Genomic DNA, 25,906 nt, shown 5'->3' on the forward strand with positions numbered 1-25,906 from the left:
GGATTATTAATAAAACACATTAAATCAGTGATTGTAAATGTTCTCCATTTTTATCATGAAATAGTTTAAGTACACAGAAAGGTACAACACATAACAGCCAATTCATAAAAGCACAATCAGCTTCATCAAATGGTAAGAATTGCTTATATTTGCTTATTTTCTTTATGTATTAAAATTTTTATTTATTTGAAAGGCAAAGTGACAGAGAGGGAAGGAGAGAGAGATCTTTCATGTGCCAATTCACTCCCCAAATGTCTGCAAAGATTTGAGGTTGGGCCAGGCTGAATCCAGGAGCCAGGAACTCTATCCAGTCCTCCCACATGGGCAGTAGTAACCCAAGTTCTCAGGCATTATCTACTACTTCCCAGGTACATTAGTGGGAAATTAAATTGGAAGTTGAGTCAGAGTTCAGACTTGATCCCAGACAGTCAGATATGAAATGTGGCATCCCAAGCAGTGGCTTACCCTGCTGCATCATAACACCTGCCTATATCTGCTTATTTTTTTAGAATAAAAAAGTAAGCATATTTCCATTTGCACCCTTACCCTGATCTCATTTTGTTCCTCCCCAGAGGTCACCACTGTTCTTAATCTGCTAATTATTTCCATGAATGCTTTCAGATTTTTCCTATACAGTATTTAGCAATGGAAACTGTAGACATTGATAATGTTTCCAAATCTTACGTGGCACTCTATTATACAAAGTAATCTTTAAAGTTATTTTCATTTTTATTTGAAAGGCAGAGACAGAGAGAAAGAGAGAAAAATATCTTTCAGCCACTGGTTCACTCCCCAAATGCCCATAATAGTTAGGGTGGGCCAGTCCTGGTCTCCCACGTAGTTAGCAGGATCCCAAGTCCTGAGCCATCATCTGCTGCCCCTTCAGGGTGTGTAATAGCAGGAAGCTGGTTTAGAAAGAGTAGCTGAGACTTGAACCAGACATTCTGATATGGAACGTGGGCATCCCAGTGTCTTTACAACTGTACCAAATGCTCACCCCCAAATACTCTTTAGTTCAATCCTAATCATACTATTTTTGAGACTTATCCACACTGATAGTACTATCTCCATTCATTTTAATTTACATTTTGACTTTTCATTGTCATAATGTTGTGGTGAATCTTCATGCACATCTCCCTCAAACATGAAAGACTGTAAATACTTATGGATGGAATTGCTGGGTCAAAGAGAGTCACATCTTCCAACTTCACTAGATCTTGCCAAATTATTATAAATACAACTACTTTTAGTAGCACTGTATGAATGTTCCTATAGTTCTACATCTTTTTGGTAATTGGACACTGTGATGCTTTTTCCAATATGATGATTTGAAAGTTTTTCATTTCCCTTTATAATTACTTATTCTAATACTTTCAAATCCACCTTTTCTGATGTAAACTATCAGTATCACATGCAGAATTTCTCTAAGTATATTAGATTCGCTCATGTTTTTATTCTTCAGAATTTACACTTCACAGTGGGTAAGACCTTGATACAGCGGTTAAGACACCACTTGGAATGTCCACATCCCATTTTGGAGTGCCTAGATTTGAGTTCAGGCTCTGCTCCCGACTCCAGCTTCCTGCTTATGTGTACCTGGTGATGACTCAAATGCTTGGGCCCCACCATCCACATGGGAAAGCCAGAGGAAGCTCCTGGTTTCAGTCTGGCCCAATGCTGGCTGTTGTAGCTATCTGGGTAGTGAACCAGAGGTTGGAAGCTCTCTGTGTCTCTATAACTTTCTTTCTTTTCTTTCTTTCTTTCTTTCTTTCTTTCTTTCTTTCTTTCTTTCTTTCTTTCTTTCTTTCTTTCTTTCTTTCTTTTCTTTCTTTCTTTCTTTCTTTCTTTCTTTTTCTTTCTTTCTTTCTTTTCTTTCTTTTCTTTCTTTTTCTTTCTTTCTTTCTTTCTCTTTCTTTCTTTCTTTCTTTCTTCTTTTTCTTTTTCTTTCTCTCTCTCTCTCTTTCTTTCTTTCTTTCTTTCTTTCTTTCTTTCTTTCTTTCTTTCTCTTTCTTTCTCTTTCTTTCTTTCTTCTTTTTCACAGTGAAAAACGAGGATATCCAGGGCTTTATTTCGTAATGCAGAGGCCACATCATATAACACTTTGAATTTAAATAAATCTTTACAGGGTAAAAATGTATGTGTATTTTCCTCCCTCAACCTCCTTGGATTTTAAATTTGCAACCACTGAATAAATAACTTCGAAATTGTATATTTTTTCTATGCTATGGGAGAATTTATATGATTTCAAAATTACCCAGACTCGGCCGGCGCCGCGGCTCACTAGGCTAATCCTCCGCCTAGTGGCACCATCACACCGGGTTCTAGTCCCGGTCGGGGCGCCGGATTCTGTCCTGGTTGCCCCTCTTCCAGGCCAGCTCTCTGCTGTGGCCAGGGAGTGCAGTGGAGGATGGCCCAGGTGCTTGGGCCCTGCACCCGCATGGGAGACCAGGAAAAGCACCTGGCTCCTGGCTCCTGCCATCGGATCAGTGCGGTGCGCCGGCCATTGGAGGGTGAACCAACGGCAAAGGAAGACCTTTCTCTCTGTCTCTCTCTCTCACTGTCCACTCTGCCTGTCAAAAAAAAAAAAAAAAAATTACCCAGACTTGCCTTTACAATTACTCAGGTCTGGCACCTTTTAATGGGACTGAATGAATTTCTCTTTGTTTCCTTTAGTCTTGTGATCATTGCTATTCTTTGATCTAAATCTAAGTTCTGCATTCCTTCCAATGAACACAATTTTCTTTCTTCTTAAAAAATATTTATTTATTTATTTGTAAGGCAAAATGAGAGAAAGAGGGAGAGAGAGATCTTCCATCTGCTGGTTCATCCTGCAAATGGCCATACCACAACATCTGGGGCTAGACCAGGCCTAAGTCAGGAGCCTAAACTACATCCGGGTCTCCCATGTGGGCGGCAGGGATTCAAGTACTTGAGTCATCATCTTCTGCTTCTCAGGTGCATAAGCAGGGAGCTTGACCAGAAGTGGATTGAGTACTTGAACCAGCAATTCAAAACAGGATGTGGGCTTCCTAAGCAGTAGCTTAACTCACTGTGCCACATTACCCACCCCTTATTTTTATTTAAACTTAGTTTATCCACTCATTCTCTTTGGAAACTTCCTAAAAGTGGTTATAAGCTTTATATTTTTACAACTTTATATTTCTGCAACTATTCACCTGGAGTGCAAAGATTTCCACTTACATTCTGAAATTTTTAGGTTTTTCCAATTCTGATCTGGTGCTTCCCATGGATTATGTTTTATTCATAAAGGAATTTTGTTTTAGTTGTGAGGAATAAATGAGTTAATATGTACTGGGTATGCAGAACATTGCCTGGTTCATAATATGCACTCAGTGTATGTTTGCTATTATTATTTATTGAATATTTACTATTTCTGACAGACTACATGAAGTACTTTACATGCAAATTTCTCATTTAACATGTATCAATTTACAACAGACACTATTTCACTTAATACATTTCTACAATATTTCATTTATTATTCCCATGTTAAGAATTAAAACCCTGAGGTTTATGTAAGTCTAGCAGGTCAAAGTCACACAATGTCATGTAGTGGTAGAACTGTGTTTTTCCAGAATGTAAGCTCTTATTCCTGGAAGCCCCTAGTGCCCAGAGAATGAGTCTGGAATAAAATAAGGCTGAATGGTATGTAAACCTAGATAATAGAGAGCCTCATAGACAATTTTAAAGGCTGTAGATATCAGTCTGACAACAGCAAGCCAAAAAAAAAAAGTTCTAACTCAGAAGAGTGACATGTATATTCTTGCATTTTTAAAGGTCAGTTTGGGTGTGCTGTAGGAAACAGATTTAAGGATAGCAAAAATGGACACACGGAGACTTTTTAGAAAGCTCTAAAGTAATCTAGGCGAGAGGAATCTCAGGCCAGGGTGACAACATTAAAGAGTATAAATTCCAAAAATATTTAGGGGATAGATTTATAGAACTTGGTGATTTGCTGGATTGGGTGGTGGGAGTGACTCCCCAGTATGAATTCTCTGATGATGAGCGAGGTGTGCATGCTGCCTGAAGGTTTTCTTGCACTCCTTACATTCATAAGGTCTCTCTCCAGTATGAATTCTCTGATGTTGGGCAAGGGATCCACAGTAGCTAAACGCCTTTCCACAAACATTACATTCATAAGGTTTCTCTCCAGTATGAACTCTCTGATGTTGAGTAAGGGATGAGTCATTGCTAAAAGCCTTCCCACATTTTATACATTCATAGGGTTTCTCTCCAGTATGAACTCTTTGATGTTGAGCAAGATAGGCAATCTGGCTGAAGGCCTTCCTACACTCTTGACATTTATAAGGTTTTTCTCCAGTATGAATTCTTTGATGTTGAGCAAGGTGTGAATTCTGGCTGAAGGCTTTCCCACATTCCTTACATTCATAGGGTCTCTCTCCGGTATGTATTCTCTGATGGACAGTAAGGTATGCACGAAGGCTAAATGCTTTCCCACAGACATTACATTCATAAGGCTTCTCGCCAGTATGAACTCTCTGGTGTTGAGCAATGGATGATCTATTGCTAAAGGCTTTCCCACATTCAATACACTCATAGGGTTTCTCTCCAGTGTGAACTCTCTGATGTTGAGCTAGGTAGGCAAACTGGCTAAAAGCTTTCCTACATACCTTACATTCATAGGGTTTTTCTCCCGTGTGAACTCTCAGATGTTGAACCAGATGTGCGTTCTGACTGAAGGCTTTCCGACATTCCTTACATTCGTAGGGTTTTTCTCCAGTATGAATCCTGTGATGCTGAACAAGGTTTGATCTCTGACTGAAGGCTTTCCCACATTCTACACATTTATAGGGCTTTTCTCCAGTATGAATTCTTTGATGAAGAGTAAGGGATGAGCTCTGGCTGAAGACTTTTTCACAGTCATTACACTTCAAAAGTTTCTTCTCGGCATAGACAGTCTTGGGCTTAATGGTCATCACAGTCTTTTTAAAGCTTTTCTTATGCGTGTTATATTTACGTACTTTCTCCTCTTTGGGGATTATTTGTTGTGTACGAAGCAGTGTGTTTTGAGGGAAACTTTCCCAAGATTTTTTATATTCCTGTTGTCTTGCATCAACAAGACCTTCTTCATAAGTGATTGTCTCTTCCTTTAAACCTGCCTTCTGGTTTCCTGATTGCCTCTCAAAGTGGTCCTTACATTTCAATTCTTCTCTCAAACTGGAGTACTCAAAGCCATAACTTGGAAGTTTATCCGTTATCTTCCTGGATGATTGTTCATCAGAAAGACCCTGCTTTGGGATTAATTCTTCAATCTCACACATAGACTCCCAGCCTGAAAAGTAATAATAAGACAAAAAAAAAGTCTCCTCATTGTATACAAGAAAAGTACATTTATGAAAGTACATTTGTAAAGTGAAGTCTGTGAATTTATAGGAAAAAAAGAGCCATAAAAACAACAGTGTTTTAGTTCTTAATGTGCCAAAATAGAAACTTGAAATAGGTCACACAGAAAATTGAAGAGGAATGATTAGAATTTGAGACAATCAGTAAAAGGAGATACCAGGACAAGAATAAATTAAGGATATGATTGGACTTGGTTATAATTTTGTGTGTATTATTAATACATATGCTGAAATTATCTCCATTCTTATAGCTACTTCATTAAAAATTATACACTGAACAAATATTTTCCTTGTACTAGTCACTATTCTATATGCTTTCAATATCATAAACAAAGATTCTTACCTTCATGGACTTTATTTTCTTAGAGAGAACTAAATGATAAGTAAATTTTATTGTATGTTGGAAGTTACTAAGTGCCACAGCAAAGAAAAAAAAAGTAAGGCAAGTAATATTAGGAATGCTGGTGAAGTCCAAGGGAGGAATCATTAATAAGTTAACATTTAAATACAGATTTGAAGAAAGTCAAGAATGCAGTCAGAGTTCTGGGAAGAGAGCATCTGGGTAGAAGCTGCTTTAAAGGCCCCAAAGTAGAAGGCGTGTCTGGTATGTTTGAGGAATAGTAAGAACAGTGTGGCTGGGGAGGACTGAGTGACAGGCGATGAAGACAGGTGGTAAAGGGTAAGCAGAGGATGTTTGTGGGCCCTTTAAGGAATTTCACTTTTGTGCTCAGTGTGATGGAGAAATACTGAAGTGTTTTAAGTAGAGGAGTGAGATCTGGTTGAAAATACTGGAAGGTGACAGCAAGCAGAGACTTAAGGACACCTGTTATTATAGTAATCCAAGTGAGAGACAACAGTGGTTTAGACCAGGGAGATATCAGCAGAGGTATAGTGAGGTAGACAGATCCAAGGTGTATTTTACAGGTAGACCCAAGATAGACTGGATATGGAATATGAAAGGAAGAGATGAAGCAATTGTGCCTTCAAGGTTTATGGTCTGAGCCATGGAAGAACAGAACAGCCATCAACAATGATAGGGAGAGGCCGGCGCTGTGGCGTAGAGGGTAGGGCCACCACCTGCAATGCTGGTATCCCATATGGGCAGCAGTTCGAGTTCCAGCTGCTCCACTTCTGATCCAGCTCTCTGCTATGGCCTGGGAAAGCAGTGGAGGATGGCCCAGGTCCTTGGGCCTCTGCACCCGTGTGGGAGACCCAAAGGAAGCTCCTGGCTCCTGCCTTCAGATCGGCACAGCTCCGGCCATTGCGGTCAATTGGGGAGTGAACCAGCGGATGGAAGACCTCTCTTTCTCTCTCTCAGCCTCTCCTTTTCTCTCTATGTAACTCGGACTTTCAAATAAAATAAACAATTATTTTAAAAAATGATAGGGAATGCCATGGGTACAGCAGGTTTGGACAAGAAGGCATGGAAGATATAGTTCAATTTCGATCATATTAAATTTAAGGTGTCCTCTCAAAACGGAGTCATTAATTAGGCAGCTAGGAAAAAGACACTGGAGTTTAAGAGACAGGTCAGGACTAGAGATTTAAAATTGGGAGCTGCCAGCACATAATTGCTATTTAAAGAAACTGTATTACAAAGGGAATGAGTGTAGATAAACAGAAGTTAAAGGAGCAAGATTTGAATATTAGAGCACTCCTATATTTGAGATACCTGGCAAAAAAGAAGAAACCAGTGAAAGAGATCTCGGAGCAAAGGGAAACAAAAAATAAGTCAGGGCTGAGAACATTAACACTACCAGATATTAAAGGTTATAATAAAATCCAACTAGTTTCATGATTATTATGAAAAAAGTAAAATATATTACTATGAAAACATAAAATATTGAAATATAATAGGCAAGAATGTCACCAAAATACAGCAGAGAGCTGGACTGGAAGAGGAGCAACCGGGACAGAATCCGGCGCCCCGACCCGGTACTAGAACCCGGTGTGCCGGCGCCGCTAGGTGGAGGATTAGCCTAGTGAGCCGCAGCACTGGCCAAGAGCGCCTTCTGTCCTGACTTGGAGAAAAGTCTGGGTCCCCTATGTGGGCACAGAGGCAAAAAGGACCTAGACCATCCTCTACTGCTTTCCCAGGCCATAGCAGAGAGCTGATAGGAAGAGGAGCAGCCAGGACTTGAACTGGCACCCATATGGGATGCTGGCACTGCAGGCTGGGGCTTTAACCCATTGTGCCACAGCACCAGTCCCTTCATCATGACTTTTAAAAGAATTATGCATATATCAGAGATAAATGTTTTTACTTGTACTATAAAAAATGTAATTTTGCTGTTAAAAAAAAAAAGAACTATGCAATAGTTTGACAGCCTTTGTCCTTAGTTCCCAGGAGATAGCCTGCATACCCTGGAGTGTCTGTTTTTCATAGTGGGCTACTCAGGCCACGCCTGGTAACTTATACTAATGGGGGCCCTAGTGATAGGCCCCTATATAGTTTTTGCTGATGAGATGACTGAGCCAAGCTAGAAAAATCAACCAACTAATTGAGGGGCTCAGAGTCTGAGTCACTGTGATAACAGATCAATGCATGGGAAAGGAAGGCGTGCTAGAGAATGAGCCATGTGGCTAAGGAGCCAATCATTGCTATATAACGCAACCTCAATAAAACCTCTGGGCACTGAAGTTCGGGAGAATGACCCTGAACTACATTTCTTTAGGTATTTTTTTAAAAGATTTATTTTTATTTATTTGAAAGACAGAGTTACAGAGAGGTAGAGGTAGAGACAGAGAGAGTGAGGTCTTCCATCCACTGGTTCACTCCCCATATGGCTGCAATGGCCAGAACTGCGCCAATCCGAAGCCAGGAGCCAGGAGCTTCTTCCGGGTCTCCCATGTGGGTTCAGGGGCGCAAGCCCTTGGGCCATCTTCTACGGCTTTCCCAGGCCATGGCAGAGAGCTGGATCAGAAGAGGAGCAGCCGAGACTAGAACCAGCGCCCATATGGGATGCCGGCGTTTCAGGCTAGGGCTTTAACCTGCTGCACCACAGTGCCAGCCCCATTTCTTTAGGTATTAATAATTCTTTATGTATTCTGATGACCAGAAGGCCCCTGAGAATAACAGAAGCTTTGTGGTTGTGACCGTCCCAGGCTTAGCCCTCAGTGTCTTTCTTTTCACGTGATTTTTTTGCTATACTATATATATATATACTATATATATATATATATATAGTATAGCAAAAAAATAGTATGTGTATATATATATATATATAAATATAACGTAATATAGTGCTTCTGTGAGATTTAGAAGGCAGTAATTCTAGTGAATCACCAAATCTGAGGGTAGGAAGAAGTGATGGGCACTCTGGGGACCCCAAATTTGTGGCTGGTATCTGAAGAAAGTGATTTGTGGAACACTGCTCTCTCAAATTTCAGTTTGGCAAAGTCATTGTAAGAATTATTTTTTAAATCTTGAAGTATATTAAAAATAAAAATGTTTCCATAGATACTTGTTAGGCCATAGAGTAACTATATGTGAGTCCTCACAAACAAATATTTAAAGTTTAGAAAGTTTGAAATCACATAATTATATAATAAGTATCTTGTTTGACCATAGTGAAATGAAACTGAAAAATCCACAAATATAATTAAATTAAATAACATAGGACCAATGGATAAAATAAATCACAGGGGAGATTGGCATTGTAGCATAATGGTTTAAGCCACTGCCTGCAATATCAGCATCCCATAAGAGAACTAGTTGAAGCCCCATTTGCTCTGCTTCCAAACCAGCTCCCTGCTGATGCATCTGGGAAAACATTGGAAGATGGCCTGAGTGCTTAGGCCCCCTGCCACCAATGTGGGAGACATGCATGGAGTTGCAGACACCTGGCTTACTTCTGGTCTAGTCCTGGCCCAGCCCTGGCAGCCATTTGGTGAGTGGACCAACAGACAGAAGATCTCTCTATTTCTCTCTCTCTCTCTCTCTGTAATTCTGCCTTTCAAATAAATAAATATTCTTTTAAGAAGGGAAATTAGAAAATATGTTAAAGTGAATGAAAATAAAAACACATCATATAAAACTTATGGGTGAGGTTTTTTTTTTGGGGGGGGGTGTACTGTTTAGCCTACTGGCTAAGATGTAGTTAAGATGCCCATGTTGGCTGGCGCCATGGCTCACTTGGATAATCCTCCACCTGAGGCGCCGGCATCCCCTATGGGCGCTGGGTTCGAGTCCCAGTTGCTCCTCTTCTAGTCCAGCTCTCTGCCGTGGCCCAAGAGGACAGTGGAGGATGGCCCAAGTGCTTGGGCCCCTGCACCCGCATGGGAGACCAGGAGGAAGCATCTGGCTCCTGGCTTCAGATCGGTGCAGCGCCAGCCATTGCAGCCATTTGGGGAGTGAACCAGCGGAGGGAGGACCTTTCTCTGTCTCCCTCTCTCACTGTCTATAACTCTACCTGTCAAAAAAAAAAAAAAAAAAAAATGCTCATGTCACCCACAATGAAGTGCCTGGGTTTGATTCTTGGTTCCAGCTCCTGACCCCAACTTCCTATTAATGAAGACCCTGGGTGGCAGCAGTGATGGATAAAGTCAATGGGTTCTTGCCACCCAAGTGGGAGACCTGGATTGAGTTCCCAGCTCCCGACATTAGCGTGGCTGAATCCTTGCTGTTGTGGGCATTTGGGTAGTGGAACAGTGGGTAGGAGCATGCATTCTTTCTCTTTAACTCTCAAATAATTTTTTAAAACACTTATGGGATGTAAAGAAAATTTATATTAAAAATCTCAAAGCAGAGGCCGGTGCTGTGGTGCAGCGGGTTAAAGCCCTGCCCTGCAGCGCTGGCATTCCACATGGTCACCAGTTCTACTCCTGGCTGCACCTCTTCTGATCCAGCTCTCTGCTATGGCCTGGAAAAACAGCAATGGACCAAGTCCTCGGGCCCCTGCACCCAAATGGGAGACCCAGAGGAAGCTCCTGGCTCCTAGCTTCAGATCAGCCCAGCTTTGCCAGTTGTGGCCATTTGGGGATTGAACAAGTGAATGGGAAGACCTTTCTGTCTCTTCTTCTCTCTGTCTGTAACCCTATCTCTCAAACAAATAAATAATATCATAAAAGAAAAAAAAATTAACAGGGGGCTGGCGCTGTGGCATAGCAGATTAAGCCACCACCTGCTGTGCTGGCATTCCCATATAGGCACCGGTTCGAGTCCCAGCTACTCCACTTCCAATCCAGCTCTCTGCTGTGGCCTGGGAAAGCAGAAGATGGCCCAAGTCCTTGGGCCCCTGCACCTGCATGGGAGACTTGAAAGAAGCTCCTGGCTCCTGGCTTCGGAAGGGCTCAGCTCCAGCCGTTGCAGCCATTTGGGAAGAGAACCAGTGGATAGAGACCTCTCTCTCTCTCTCTCTCGCTCTCTCTCTCTGCCTCTTCCTCTTTGTAACTCTACCTTTCAAATAAATAAATAAATCTTTAAAAAAAATTAAGATGGGGAAAAATAAAGAAACAAGAAAACATTTTTAAAAAGTACAATTTATAAAGGAAATAAGAGGGTAGAAATAAACCCAACTCTGTAATTTAACTGGCCACCATTATTTATTTAAAAGATAAATATTGCCGGTGCTGTGGCTCAATAGGCTAATCCTTCGCCTTGTGGCGCTGGCACATCAGGTTCTAGTCCTGGTCACCCCTCTTCCAGGCCAGCTCTCTGCTGTGGCCCAGGAGTGCAGTGGAGGATGACCCAAGTGCTTGGGCCCTGCACCCGCATGGGAGACCAGGAGAAGCACCTGGCTCCTGCCTTTGGGTCAGCACGATGTGCCGGCCGCAGCGCGCTGGTCGCGGCGGCCATTGGAGGGTGAACCAATGGCAAAAGGAAGACCTTTCTCTCTGTCTCTCTCTCTCTGTCCACTCTGCCTGTCAAAAAAAAAAAAAAAAAAAAAAAAAAAGGTAAAGATAAATATTATGGGACAAGATTCTGGCCACAAATAATGTGTAGATTGTAATAGTGATTACAATGCCTGTACCCCATACCAGAGTGCCTGGGTTCACTGGTTCTAGCTCTTGACTCCAGCTTCCTGCTAACGCAGATCCTGGGGAGACAACAGTGATAGCTCCCAGTTTCAGCCTGGCCCAGTTCCTGGCTGTTGCAGGCTTTTGGGGGAGTGAACCAGAGAACAGGAGTGCTAGTTCTCCCCTGTCCCACACTCAATAAAAATAAAGACTGGACTAACAACTGTTTGCCTATACGGTGTTTTTTTTTTTTTTTTTTAAGATTTATTTTTTTATTTGAAAGGCAGAGTTACAGAGAGGTAGAGGCAGAGAGAGAGAAAGAGAGGGAAAGAGAGAGAGAGAGGGAGAACCTTCCATTCGTTGGTTCACTCCCCAGATGGCCACGATGGCCACAATGGCAGGAGCTGCACCAATCTGAAGCCAAGAGCCAGGAGCTTCTTTGGGTCTCTCATGCAGGTGCAGGGGCCCAAGCACTTAGGTCATCTTGTACTGCTTTTCCAGGCCATAGCAGAGAGCTGGATCGGAAGTGGAGCAGCCAGGAACCAGCGCCCATATGGGATGCTAGCACTGCAGGCAATGGCTTTACTTACTACGCCATAGTGCCAGCCTGCCTATATAGTGTTTATAAGAGAAATACGCAAAGGTTAAGACTAAATGGGGGGCTGGTGCTGTGGCACAGTGGGTAATGCCCCCAGCCACCTGCATCCAATAGGCACTGGTTCAAGTCCTAGCAGCTCCACTTCCAATCCAGTTCCCTGCTAATGCGCCTGGGAAAACAGTGGAAGATGACCTAAGTGCTTGGGCCCTTGCACCCATTTGGGAGATCCAGCTTCAGATCTGCCCAGCTCTGGCCATTGTGACCATTTAGGGAGTGAAACAGTAGATGGAATATCTATCTCTCTCCCTCTCTCTCCAGCTGTCTTTTTCTAACTCTTCCTTTCAAATAAATAGATAAATCTTTAAAAGAAGACTAAATGGGTAGAAAAAACTATACCAAGTAAATATTAACAAAAGGCTGATTTAGTTTAAGAAATATTAAGCAATATCAAATAATCACTGGATAAGGATAACAATGTAAGAATTCACCAGAAAGATAAAACAATTCTAAAAATATGTCAAAATAAAATATCTTCAAATTATAAAGAGGTAGCCGTCAAAATTACAAGAATAAAATGTACATATTTACCATCAGGGTAATTTTTCCTATGTCTCTCAGTAACTGATTGTTCAGAGATTTTTTAAAAAAAATCAATAAGAGTAAAAATTTGACTAGTACATCTACAGCTTAATCCAATGAGCATATATCAGATATTGTACTTAACAACCATAAAAAAAATTATTTTCTTTTTTTTTTTTAATTTTTTTTATTTTTGACAGGCAGAGTGGACAGAGAGAGAGAGACAGAGAGAAAGGTCTTCCTTTTGCCGTTGGTGCACCCTCCAATGGCTGCCGTGGCCGGCACGCTGCAGCCGGCGCATTGCGCTGATCCGAAGCCAGGAGCCAGGTGCTTTTCCTGGTCTCCCATGTGGGTGCAGGGCCCAAAGACTTGGGCCATCCTCCACTGCACTCCTGGGCCACAGCAGGGAGCTGGCCTGGAAGAGGGGCAACCGGGACAGAATCCGGTGCCCCGACTGGGACTAGAACCCGGTGTGCCGACGCCGCTAGGCAGAAGATTAGCCTATTGAGCCACGGCGCCGGCCCAAAAACATATTATTTTCAAGGACACTTAGAATATTTACCAAAATTAGCCCCAAGACATACATAAATAAAGTCTAAAAGGTTTCAAAGAATGTACATTAAACAGACCAAATTCTCTATCCACAATCCAACTAAACTGATACCAAACAAAAAATCTTAAATTTAGAACTTCCAAATAATTCACAGATCAAGAATAAATCAATGCAAATTAGAAAATGCTTAGATATGCACAAAAACAAAAATGTCATATAACAAAATACCTGGGATATATTACTAATATAGCTCTAAATCTCTATTATAGAAATGAGAAGTCTCAAAAGCAAGGAACTGTTTAACTTTGACAGTTAAAAAAAGAAAGATTACGATAAAGAAATGTAAGTAGAATAAAACAATAAAGTGGATGAATACATGAAATTTTTAAAAAGATAAATTATAGATTAATGAAGTGTAAATGTCTGAAAACACACACACACAAACCAGATAACCTCTTGGAAAGACTTTTTCAGGGATGAAAAGGTCACAATGACCTATACTACCAACTTTGTTACTTATTCACTGGAGAGGCAGAAAGATGCAAAACAGATCAAGAGAGACAGAGAGCTCCTACCCACTGGTTCATTCCCCAAATGTCCACAGCAGCCAGGACTGCGCCAGATCCAAGTTGGGAAATGGGAACTCAGTTTGAGTCTACTACATGGGTGGCAGGAACCCAATTACCCAATTACTCGAGTCACCACCTGCTGCCTCCTTGGAGTACAGCATTAGCAGGAAGCTGGAACTGGAAACAGAGCCAGGACTTGAACTCAGGCACTCCAATACAGAGTATGGGCATCTTAATGGGTGTCCTAACTGCTAGACAAAACACACTCATCCCCTCCCAACTTCAGATGAAAGAAAATGATGGACAATTTCATCCAATAAATTTGAATACTTACATCAAAACTAATACTAATGGAAAAATTTTGAAAACTAATTATATTATACATAAAACTTGAATCAAAAGTCAACATCTCTTTGTTATTTATTAATAGAAATTGACAAGTTGGCCCTACACTTTATTTAGACAGCCAAAAGGCAAAAGGGAAATTCTGAAGAACATAAACAAAGTGTAGGAATTTTCCTTAACAGATATTCAGTTTTAAAGCATTTTTATTAGACAATGTAGCTGGCGCCGCGGCTCACTAGGCTAATCCTCCGCCTGCAGCGTTGGCACACCGGGTTCTAGCCCCGACTGGGGCGGCAGATTCTGTCCCGGTTGCTCCTCTTCCAGTCCAGCTCTCTGTTGTGGCCCAGGTCCTTGGGCCCTGCACCCACATGGGAGACCAGGAGGAGGCACCTGGCTCCTGGCTTTGGATCGGGATCGGATTGGGGGTGAACCAACGGAAGGAAGACCTTTCTCTCTGTCTCTCTGTCTCTCTCTCACTTTCTAACTCCGCCTGTCAAAAAAAAATAAATAAATAAAAAAAGACAATGTGGTTCTGATATAAGGAAATAGAGATCAATAGAACAGAATAAAGCTCAAAAGCAGACCTATAGAGACTAAAAATTAAGATACTAGGGGGTAACATTCAGAACAACAGGTAAAGAGAGATAATTTATTCAAGAAATACGTTTGACATTTTGTTTTTTACCTAAGGCACAAATTAAATTCTTATACCAAATAATTTTCAAAAATCCATTCCAATTGGACCTAAATACAGAAGGGAAATGTTTAGAAAAGGCTTTTGATCTCAGAACAAAGAAGTCTCAAAATATCAAAAATATAAATTAAAAAATATATATATATAAAAGACAACTTCTCCCAAATGAGAAAGACTCAACCAGGCATGTCTCAAAAGAAAAACTACAAGTGGTCACTATAAATATGAAAAGAATCTCTAGAGTAATCAAGGAAAATAATATACTAAAGTATATGCATATAATATTTCCCACCCACCAAGATGGCAAAAAAATTTGGTAATTTTTCAATTCCAGATGTGGAGCAATGGGAACTCTCACATACAGCTGTTAGAAATATGAATTAGTATAAGCGCTTTGGAAGCTTAAATAGCCCTATCCAGTAAATTCCTTGGTAATTTTTCTAACCGAGCACCAGCATATATTGTCGCTCCCCCTCTTCGTGGAGGAACGACACAGGACCCTGCGCTGTTCTTTCGTCTGCTCGGCCCTCCCCGGGTTTGCTGCTGGTTCTTCCCGGGTTGGCTACTGTCCCTTCCACCTCCGTGGAAGGGCAGTTCCCCCTGGCCACATTCCCCACTTCCGCAGGGGAGCGGCACACCGCCGGCCGGTTCTCTCGGGGGCTGCACAGGTGTTCCTTCAGCTAGATGTTCCCCTTAGATGTTCCTGGTGCATGCCGTCTCTCTCCTCCTTTATAGTCCTCCTCTACCAATCCTAACTCGGCTGCCCACACGCCGAGTACGCTGCTCTCCTCCAATCAGGAGCAAGTCCTACAGTTTATTAGCTGAACTGGAGGCAGCTGTGCGGAAGCTGTTTACTTCTCTCCCAGCGCCATATTGTGGGAGAGCAGATGCATAGAATAAGTCTTAATTCCAGTAACTCAGTCCAGTCCGGGCTGCTCCCCACAATATATGAACCAGCAGTCATGTATAATAAGGTTCACAGTGAAGACGCTGAGGTGTAGCAGGTTATGTCACACTTGGGATGCCTGCATCCCATATCAGAGTGCCTGGGATCAAGTCTTAACTCCAGCTTCCAATTCAGCTTACTACTAATGTACCTGGGAGGCAGCAGCTGATGGCCCAAGTACTTGGGTCCCTGCTATGTGGGAGACCTGGATGGAGGCCTAAGCTCCCGGCTTCAGTCTGGCCCACCCCTGGCTAGTGTTGGCATTTGGGGAGTCAACCAGCAGATGGAGGATCTCTCTCTCTCCCTCTCTATTGCACTTTCAAATAAACAAATCTTTAAAAAAAAGAGAGAGAGAGAGAGAGAGAGATGAAAAGAAAAGCCACAGATTAGGAGAAAATATATAAAATATCAAGATTCATAGCAGTAATATTTATAACAGCATAAACCTTAATTCAAATGATCATCAAAGGATAAATTGTAGTTTATACAATGGAAGATATTATATTTCACCAGTGAACCAGAACTATAGAAATCAGCATGGATGAAATCTCACCAATATAATTTTGAGTTGGGAAGAAAGTCACAGGACTACACATGCAATATATTTCCATACGTAAAAAGTTGAGGATACATGTACAGAAAAAGAACAGCTAAGAAGTGATAAGCAAAACTTCAGGGTAACAGATACCCCAATGAAGGGAGAGGATGAGCCATGGCAGGGGCATCAGATGTCATTAGGCAGGGGCCCTCAAACATCTGAAATGACATGGACAATTTTCTGTATCTACATGAAATTTTGTTCTATTATTACTTAAACTACATATATACGCTAATATATATTGATGGATATGATTTATTTAATAATAAATAATATATAAAACTTCATAATATATCCTTTGACACTAAAGTTCCACATCAAATTTTTTTCTGTGAAATCTGAACAAAGACAAAAAAGATTGGGCAGAGGTGGTGGGGGTAAGCTGGGGAGTTGTGTTAACAGAAATACATACAATTATCGGGTATCAGGCCTTCATTTACCTTTTTTTTTTAAAGATTTTATTTTTGGGGCTGGCGCTACAGCATAGTGAATAAAGCCGCTGCCTGCAGTGCTGGTATCCCATATGGGCATTGGTTGGAGTCCTGGCTGCTCTGCTTCTGATCCAACTTTCTGCTGATGCGCCTTGTAAGACAGCGGAGGATGGCCCAAGTCCTTGGTTCCCTGCACCCATGTGGGAGACCTGGGTGAAGCTCCTGGCTCCTGGCTTTGCCCTGGCCCAGCTCTGACCACTGTGGCCACTTGGGGAGTGAACCAGCAGATGGAAGATTCTCTGTCTGCCTCTGCCTCTACCTCTCTGTAACTCTTTCAAATAAATAATAATAATAATAATCTTATTTTTTATTTATTTGAAAAGAGGAGAGAGAGATCTTCCATCCTCTGGTTCACTCCCCAAATGGCTGCAATGGCCAGGGCTGGGCCAGGCCGAATTTAGGAACCAGGAACTTTTCCTGGGAGTCCCACGAGTATGCAAGGGCCCAAGGACTTGGGCCACCTTCTACTGCTTTCCCAGGCACATTAGCAAGGAGCTGGACTGGAAGTGGAGCAGCTGGGCCTCAAACCAGTGCCCATATGGGATGCCGGCATCACAGGTGGAAACTTAACTTGCTACACCACAATGCTGGACCCCTTCCATTTACCTTAATGCTTCCTGTATCAATGTAAAAATCCTTCCCACATCAAAAAGCCACACTCTTAATCTCTTTTTCCTCAGATTTTTTGTAGCTGCTGTTTAAAGACCATCATCCTCCAAGAAATCCTGCCTCTTAGCTTTTCCTGTGAGCTTCTTTTACATCAGCTTTCTCTTCAGATATACCATAGTACAGCTATGTCATATCCCTACTATTAGCCTATCAACTGTCTGATTAACTGTAAACTGTATGTAAAATACCCCAGCACCTTGCAAGTACGATGTTTAAATGGCAAATTTAGTAATGCTGTTTAAAGGAACGAATAAACTTGACCTTTCAGAGAAATAATGTGGCTTTTGGAAGCTTACTGTTTCTATAATTGCTGCTGTTGCTTTTACTACTACTAGCAGCTAACAGCGAGAGAGTTCTTAGCATGAGATGAGATGAAATTATTTAAAACACTCAAAGTATAACCTCACTTTACAGTGACAACACAGAACCACAGGGAAGTTAAGTAACTTTTCTGAAAGTCACTGCATGTAAATATCAGGCAAGGTTTGAGCCTAGTTCTTCATTTACAGCCTTCTATAGAGCTCAAAAGCTCATCAGATTAGGAAAAGATTTTTTAAAATGGGAAGAGGCTTATGAAACTGAGAGGAAACACAACTCAGAGAATAGATAAATGAGCTATTAGAATGGAGAGGACAAAGTATGAAAACTGAGACAATTAAAAATAGCAAATAGGAAAAAAATCCTAAAAGGTCAAGTTATTATTAAAACCTAGAACATTTGAGCAGAAATTCCACTAATGAAGAGTGAAAGGGCAATACCTTTGAGTCAAGCTGAGCTGTCACCTGCAAAGGTTTTGGCCTGCCTAGTTCCTCTTCACTCACCTGAGCACAAGCCTTTCGTCAGCTCTCTCTTCACCATCCAGGGCTCTTTTCCTTGTTCCAACAATAATATCACACTTGGCTTAGAAAAGCAAAGTCCTGCACGTATGAAAAGAAACACAACTGGATCATGCTATGGCTATCGTAGAACACACAATCGACCTACTGATCATGCAGGGAGTAGGGGTGGGGAGCTTACACTAAGTCAAAGGAAAATTTATCAGGGACATGTATTAGAAGGATGGGAAAGCTAATGTGTTAGGCATAATTCAATAACAGAACTGTCCATTACCAACTCCATAGTTACTAACCCATCTACTGGGCACAGAGAGCACACATTCAGCCAGGCATTGCAGATACTATCAAAAAATTCACACTAGTGTAGCAAGGAGTCCCTTATGAGGAGAAATTCAATTTTGCAAGGGGAAGCTATCCTTACCCAGAGATACCAAGACGCTGTAGTTCTCCAGCATCACATTACTGTATAGGTGCCTTTGAGAAGAATCTAGACAGTCCCACTCCTCTTGGGAAAAGTCTACAGCCACATCTCCAAAGGTCACCAACTCCTGAAATAAAATAAATGAAATAACCTCTGCTCTTACCATCCCACCTCATTTAGTCTACCCCACTACACTGGTTTCTCCCTAATATCTGCAAATATGTCAACCATTTTCTCACTCAGGGCCTTTGTACTCCTCAGATCATTCCATATGAAAACAGCAATGTTCCTACTCCGTTTCATGATTCCACTAATCCTGTTTTATCTTTCTCCACAGCTTTTTAATTATTTTGCTTATTTATTGTCTGTCTCCCCCCACTCCCAGTGAAAATGTAGGTGTGATGAGGGCAGAATACATTTTTGCTTTGGTCCTGCTATATCCCCAATTAAATAGTAATTGGCATGATCAGAAATGCAAATACTTGTTGAATAAACTGAATTAATGAATGAATGGTTTGAAAATTTCAAGAAGCTATAAGAGGATCAAAAATGCACTGTAGGGGCCGGTGCTATGGCACAGCGGGTAGATCTGCCACCTGCAGTGCCGGCATCCCACATGGGCGCCGGTTCTAGTCCCAGCTGCTCCTCTTCCCATCCAGCTCTCTGCTATGGCCTGGGAAAGCAGTAGAAGATGGCCCAAGTACTTGGGCCCCTGCACCTGTGTGGGAGACACAGAAGGAGCTCCTGGCTCCTGGCTTCAGATGGGCGCAGTTCCAGCTGTTATGGCCAATCGGGGAGTGAACCAACGGATGGAAGACCTCTCTCTCTCAGCCTAACTCTGACTTTCAAATAAATAAACCTTTTTTTAAAAAAATGCACTGTACCCACTTTAAAATGAGCAAGCAGAACACATTAACCAAAAATTTAAAAAGGTATATAATAGGGTTATCAGTCCCACTGACACATGTTACAAATAAAAGCACTCCTTAATAATTGTAACTGCCCTCCCACCCTCTACCAATGACACCAGAAATTGCTTGCTATACCTCTGAAAATTGTGCTAGACTAGGCAGAGCAAATATTCAATTTCATTAAACTTCAAAAACTTTAACAGAGAGCTACAGTGGCTTCTAGGTGCAAAGATTCCTTCCTCTGAAGCCCGGTCATTGGGTGTCGGGGGGAGGGTTGGGGGGAAGTCTTATTTCCCAAAATGTTTGTACCACAGCACCTGGAAGTGAGAGGTGAGGCAGGTAACCTCTTTGCTCCTCCTATCTGTTTCCAGACCATTTCCTCCCCCAACCTCACTAAAAACAACTAATTTTAAATCTTACGAAATCAGAGGAAATTTCTCCTTAGTTTAGTTATCTACAGTTAATCAAAGACAGGAATTCTGTCATGGCTTGAACACTTCAGCACCAGGCTACTGCCACTGTCTCCAGTGCTATTCCTATCATAATCTGATCACTTCCATATCCATATAAGAAACACCCCAACAACCTGGCCTCTCAATTCTCCGACACCCACTCTCCTCCAATAATCTTGTCCTCCACTCCTCCACGGTTAGGACGCAGACCTGGTCACTACCAGTAAGTTCCAAATTCTCCATAATCCCAGTTATTTCCACCTTTTTTATTTCAATTTTCTCTCTGATACTCTCAATCAGGAAAATTTTTTTGACCTTACAAGAACATAACGATTCACTGGTTTCACTGTTCCTCGTGCCCACATACCTTCACTTCCTAGCACAACCATTTGTTGTAAGTACCCCCCGCGTATGCCTCCAACTTCCCCACCCCCTCTCTCACGTAACTATAACCACCTCATTAAACTAAAGCCCTCTTTTAGTTTATTTTGTGACTATACCCTAAGAAGCTGAACTTTGCTAGAGAAAATCATACCCACCATGCTAATTAGTTTAAGTTAATGATCCTTACCCTCACGTGGGCCAAAATGCCACCAACATTTCCCTAGCCCATTCTTTCCCACTCTGCTCAAACCTTCCATACCTCCTTCCAGTCTATCACTCTCATCTGATGATCTTACTTTCATTCAAAGAGAATCTCCTCAAACTCTCACCACAACATTTATACTCTTATCTGCATCTGAGCCCACACTCCTGTACGCAAACTTGCCTCATTACCAGGGAATTTGGGAAGCGGTCCAGGCTGTATACAATCAGTAACTGTTGGCAGGGCCGACGCTGTGGCGCAGCAGGTTAACGCCCTGGCCTGAAGTGCCAGATTCCCATATGGGCACCGGTTCGAGACCTGGCCACTCCACTTCCAATCCAGCTCTCTTTGGGCCCCTGCACCCACATGGGAGACCAGGAAGAAGCTCCAGGCTTCTGCCTTCGGATCAGCGCAGCTCTAGCCATTGCAGACAACTGGGGAGCGAACCAGTGGATGGAAGACCTCTCTCTGCCTCTCCTCTCTCTGTGTAACTCTTTCAAACAAATAAATAAATCTTTAAAAAAAAAAAAAAAGTAACTGTTGGCACGTAAATGGTATTTGAAGCCATGAGACAAAGTAGTGAGTATAAGAAAAGAGGCTCAGGGACTAAGCTTTGGGACACCCAAATTAATAGGTACTTAAGTAGCATGTGGTGAATGAATGACGTTTGGGACAGAACTAGAATGAAGACGTTGACCTGTTTCTGTATCTGAAGGAACAGTTTTTCAGGCTGAGGGAACAGCAAGTACAAGGAGCTGCAATAAGAACATTCTCAACTAGTTACAAGGAAGCTGCTGTGGCTGGAACGGGGGGCTTGAGTTGGAAGATCAGGAGAGAGAAATTAGATCAGGTCAGAGGGATAGGAATGGACCAGATGACACAGGGCCCTGCTGGCCAAGACTCCCACACTGACCTATCTGAGACAGGAATTCCACTGGAGGGTTTTCAGAAGTGGCAAGACTGGTTACCCAGAAACGTTTCAGCAAAAGGAAAGTTAATGTGTTCTTGGTTTGAAAAACTGGAAGGTATTTCAGGAAAGAGAGCAAACACCAACTCACCTGGTACATGGCTTTAAGCAGCCCCACAGCCATTCTTTCTTCCTAATGGCTCTTCTCTTGAGAAATGGCAGTGTCCTCAGATGACTGAAACGGGGAAGAAAATACAAGCAGCGCGGCTGGTGTTGCAGCATCCAGAATCACCAGTCTGGGCTCTTTGGGCTTCTCTTCCCTCCTGCTGTCAACTTTCCTCCAATAAAGAGAGCATAAAGGAGACCTAGGAATTTTTTTTGCATAGAATTTCAATCTGTGCCTAAATTATTTCCTAATTTTTATTTTAATAATAGATTTTCTAGGTTTTACAAAACAAGACTCCAAGAAACTTCATCACTTACATAAAGTCACAAAACCAATAAATAATCACATCAATCACAGCGGTTGAGACAACTGATACGCTGGTTGGAATGGCCCATTCCACAAGGGAATGACTGCGTTCCAGCTGCAACTCTTCCTGATTCCAGTTTCCCGCTAATGCACACCCCTGGAATTCAGCAGGTAATGGCTCAAGTACTTGGGTCCCTGACACGCATGGGAGACCCAGATGGAGTTCTTAGCTCCTGGCTTCAACCTGGCCCAGCGCTGGCTGTTTCAGGCATTGGGGTGAGTGAACCTGTGGATGGAATCTCTCCCCCCTCTTCAAATAAAACTGAAACAGTAAATAAAAATGTGAAAACATCAAATACAAGGCTGCCTGAATCCACAGGGCTACTCTCCAATCAATCAGTGATTCTGACACTTGGTGGCATAATGACATCACTTGGGTGGCTTTAGCAGATACTGGTGTCACCCAGTTATCACTCAGTACCCTCACATATCCAGTCTTAGAAACTACAGTGCCAGCTGCTTGCCCCAGACGCCATGGGCATGGGCAGTTTCACACGGACACCTTCCCCCAGACCCCAAATCTCAGACACTACGGTATCACAACCGACGGTGTCATTCACACACCCCAGTCACAAAGAGGCCGCGGGTACCGGCACAACCGAGGGCAAGGAATGCCCACGCTCCCGCACTCACAGCCTGACGCTCTAGGGCACCCATCATCGACCCACACCCGCAGTCGCACAGGTAAGACAGGCAAGTGTGGTGACTGTCTCACACGGAGAGTCACGGCAAGGGGCCTGGGGTCGGCGTCAGGGTGACCCACAGGCCACTCCTCAGCCCGCTCCCTACCTGCAGAACTGAACTGCGGAAAGAGCCCGTTTCCGCTTGGAAATCTCCGGAAATCTCCACTAGGGCCTTACGCCCCGTCTAAGAGTTACGGGGAACCCAAATACTGCCGGCCCGGAAAGAAGCGCCTCAGCAGCCTAGGCCTCCGGAGGACACAAAGGGACCGACGGCCCAGTTCCCGCGGGGGCCACTGGGAAATGTAGTCCGCAGCGGAGTCCGCGTACCTCGGCTCAGAGCCGCTCAGGGTTGCTAGTACCACCCCCTCGGCACCGCATCCTCGCACTCCCTCAGGCCCCGGTCTTCCAGAAAAGAGTCCGAAAGTCCGTTTTCCTTTCAGCTCCGAGCTTGGGCCGGGCACAGGTACTGCGCCGGGTGTCACAGGGGACGGTGCACAGGCACAGGGCTCGACCTATTTCCGTTACCAACACACAGCCACAACCTAACTGCAGGGGGAGAGGTTTGGGCGCGCACACTGCACTACTACACAAGAGTGGGTGACTTCCTAGAATCCTACTGGAATGCCGGAAAAAAAAAGTGGAGTGCCGGGAGATAGAGTGCGCAAGCGCGTTATGCTTCCTTCCGCCCGGTCCTGCTTCCCGCCGCCCGCGCTATTGCTTTGGAGGTGGTTACTTGAATGCAGCTCCACCCCTACATTTCCACTTGGCATTTCCTAGCCACCCTGCTGTGGCTCCGCCCCTGTGACAGGTGTCTGCCTGGACCCCAAGTTTGAAACATCCTTTGCATTCGAGGTGGAGGCCCCCATGGCTGCTCTCTGAGACTAATGCTGGCGTCTGCAGCTTTCCCGGGTTTGCCTGCCATATTCCTTGGTGCGTGCCTGACATGGCTGGCACCTTTAGTTTTCTGAGATTTCTTCTGAAGCTCCACGCTTATTAGCTTCATTTTTGTACCACTCCATGCAGGCCCCCCAGTCCTGCAGCACGACTCTTTTCTGGCTTCAGAGGCTTACCTTTGAAAACTTGGTAGAAGCCACCGTGACCATAACTCTTGCATTCTGCACACCTGCAAAACCCGCTTCACCTCGACGACACCAAGGTTTGCCACCAACAGGAGCCACTCCTGGACCCTGTCGAGTCAGGACTGCAGTGGCCTCTGAGAACTCTGCCAACTGGCCAGAATCCTGTCTCTGGGATTTCCGGAAGCAGTTCTGGCCGGTAATGGGAGGGGCATTTAAGATCCCCGGAATGCCCTCAGAGTCTTTCTCTAATCGTCTTGATCATAAACACTTGGTTTCCTTTTCCTTGCACTAACCCGTTTAGAAAATGGTTTCTCTAACTCAATTTCTTATCCTAAACAAGTTTTTCTTCCTTCCTTCCCTGGACAGGCTGAAATTTTTCATGCTCTGCTCCCACTTGCTCCTGATTCCCACTGCAAAACTTACTAGCAGTAACAATAACAAGTAACACGCAGGCTGCGGCCAGAACACTTGGCTGCCTTGAGATGTCCTCCACCAAACACGGGGTCCACCATCTTAAGTTCAACCTCCATGAAGTCACACTCCAGATTCTCTGCCCCATGTAGCATGGGTGATCTTTTTTGTTTAAAGATTTATTTATTTATTTGAAAGTCAGAGTTACACAGAGAGAAAAGGAGAGGCAGAGAGAGAGAGAGAGAGATCTTCCATCCGCTGGTTCACTCCCCAACTGGCTGCAACGGCTGGAGCTGTGACCATCCGGGGCCAGGAGTTTCTTCCAGGTCTCCCATGAGGGTGCAGGGGCCCAAGGACTTAGGCCATCTTCCACTGCTTTCAGCTGAGACTCAAACCGGCACCTGTATGGGATGCCGTCCCTGCAGGTGGTGGCTTACTCCTCACGCCACAGCACAAGCCCCAGCATGGGTGATCTTTAGTCCAGTTCCTAACAGAATATTTAGTTCCATCTGAAAAACTCATCAGCATGGCCTTTACTGTCCACATTTCTAGCAGCATTCCAGTCTTTTAAGCCTCATCAGAATCACCAATGGCACTGTTTGTAGCATTCTAGACTTTCTCTAGTCTGCTTCTTCAAATTCTTCCAACCTCCACATATTCAGGTATATCCCACTTCTTGATACCAGTTTTCTGTATTAGCTTTCATTAATTTTACTGAAACACCTTAGTTGAGCTTCTTGGGAAGGAAGAGGTTTGTTTCAACTCAACACTTTGGAGGTTCACAGTTCAAAATCAGGTAGCTCCATTAGTGGGCCATCTGATGGAGGCTAGCAATGATGCAGCATGTGCAGAGGGAAGCTCACATGGTAAACCAAGAAGCAGAGAGGAGCTAGGCCAAACTCCACTTAAAAAGCCAACCCTTTCAAGAGAATTACCTTCCAAGGGCAAGCCCCCAGTGATACTACTAAATGCCTCCCACCAGCCCCACCTCTCGTCTGCCATCATCAGATGAAGTGTCCACCCTAATCCATCAACCATTAGCATTAATCCATTAACTGTTAATGCAAGATTTTGGGGCTTAAATATCTACATGAATTTTGGGGAGCCAAGTACTGTTTAATCCATAACACTTTCTATGCTCTTTAGCACAATTGACAGCCATGGTTGACGATGACTAATTGCTGATTTCAGAATAGCTAGTGGGATTTTGAATGTTTCCAATGTAAAAAAAAAGATAAATGTTTGAGATGATGAATATGCCAGTTACCTGTCATTATACACTGCATACATGTATTGAAATACCATACAGTAACCCATAAATATGTATAACTATTATACATCTGGGCTGGGCACCAATTTTTAAAAATTATAGAATGCCACTAACGCAGTATTCAGGGGGCATATGTAACACTAAATACCTACATTAGAAAGAAGGAAGGTCTCAAATCAATGACTTCATCTTCTACTTTAAAGAAACTAGAAAGAGGGGCTGGCACTGTGGCATAGTAGGTTAAGCCTCCACCTGGAGCACTGGCATCCCATATGGGCACTGGTTCAAGTCCTGACTGCTCCAATTCCAATCCAGCTCCTTGGTAATGGCCTGGGAAAGCAGTTGAGGATGACCCAACTGCTTGGGACCCTGTGCCTACATGGGAGACCCAGAAGTTCCTGGCTCCCAACTTCAGTCTGGCCCAGCGCAGGCTG

The 25,906-nt window shown here is 43.2% G+C and overlaps 1 protein-coding gene across 7 annotated transcripts; it reads right to left on the reverse strand.

The window, feature by feature from the left end:
* Nucleotides 1-3,356: 3,356 nt before the first annotated feature.
* LOC127482577 (uncharacterized) lies at nt 3,357-23,977 on the reverse strand. Of its 7 annotated transcripts, none has more exons than XM_089319260.1 (5): nt 23,783-23,977; nt 21,649-21,835; nt 18,642-18,768; nt 18,206-18,301; nt 3,357-5,314 (listed from the first exon to the last, which is right to left on the reverse strand). In XM_089319260.1, exons 2-5 carry the CDS (start codon nt 21,679-21,681, stop codon nt 3,957-3,959), a joined length of 1,614 nt encoding a protein of 537 aa, XP_089175386.1. In that variant the 5' UTR covers nt 21,682-21,835; nt 23,783-23,977; the 3' UTR covers nt 3,357-3,956. The 7 variants fall into 7 exon arrangements, with proteins under 7 accessions (XP_089175386.1, XP_069918407.1, XP_089175390.1 ...); XM_070062306.2 differs by having other exon boundaries at nt 21,649-21,862; XM_089319264.1 differs by having other exon boundaries at nt 21,649-21,830; nt 23,783-23,923.
* Nucleotides 23,978-25,906: the final 1,929 nt, after the last annotated feature.

The sequence above is a fragment of the Oryctolagus cuniculus genome, chromosome 18, assembly GCF_051225735.1.
Source record: "Oryctolagus cuniculus isolate XC-2025 breed Fujian yellow rabbit chromosome 18, ASM5122573v1, whole genome shotgun sequence".
Taxonomy (NCBI): Eukaryota; Metazoa; Chordata; class Mammalia; order Lagomorpha; family Leporidae; genus Oryctolagus; species Oryctolagus cuniculus.

Bases quoted from the DNA above. Each gene is read 5' to 3' on its own strand.
- LOC127482577 (XM_089319260.1), bottom strand. From the start codon at position 21,681: ATGGCTGTGGGGCTGCTTAAAGCCATGTACCAG. The intron at 18,302-18,641 runs GTAAGGATAGCT...TCATACGTGCAG, and splicing joins CAGCGTCTTGGTATCTCTGG to GACTTTGCTTTTCTAAGCCA. The intron at 5,315-18,205 runs GTGAGTGAAGAG...ATTACTTTTCAG, and splicing joins GACGAAAGGCTTGTGCTCAG to GCTGGGAGTCTATGTGTGAG.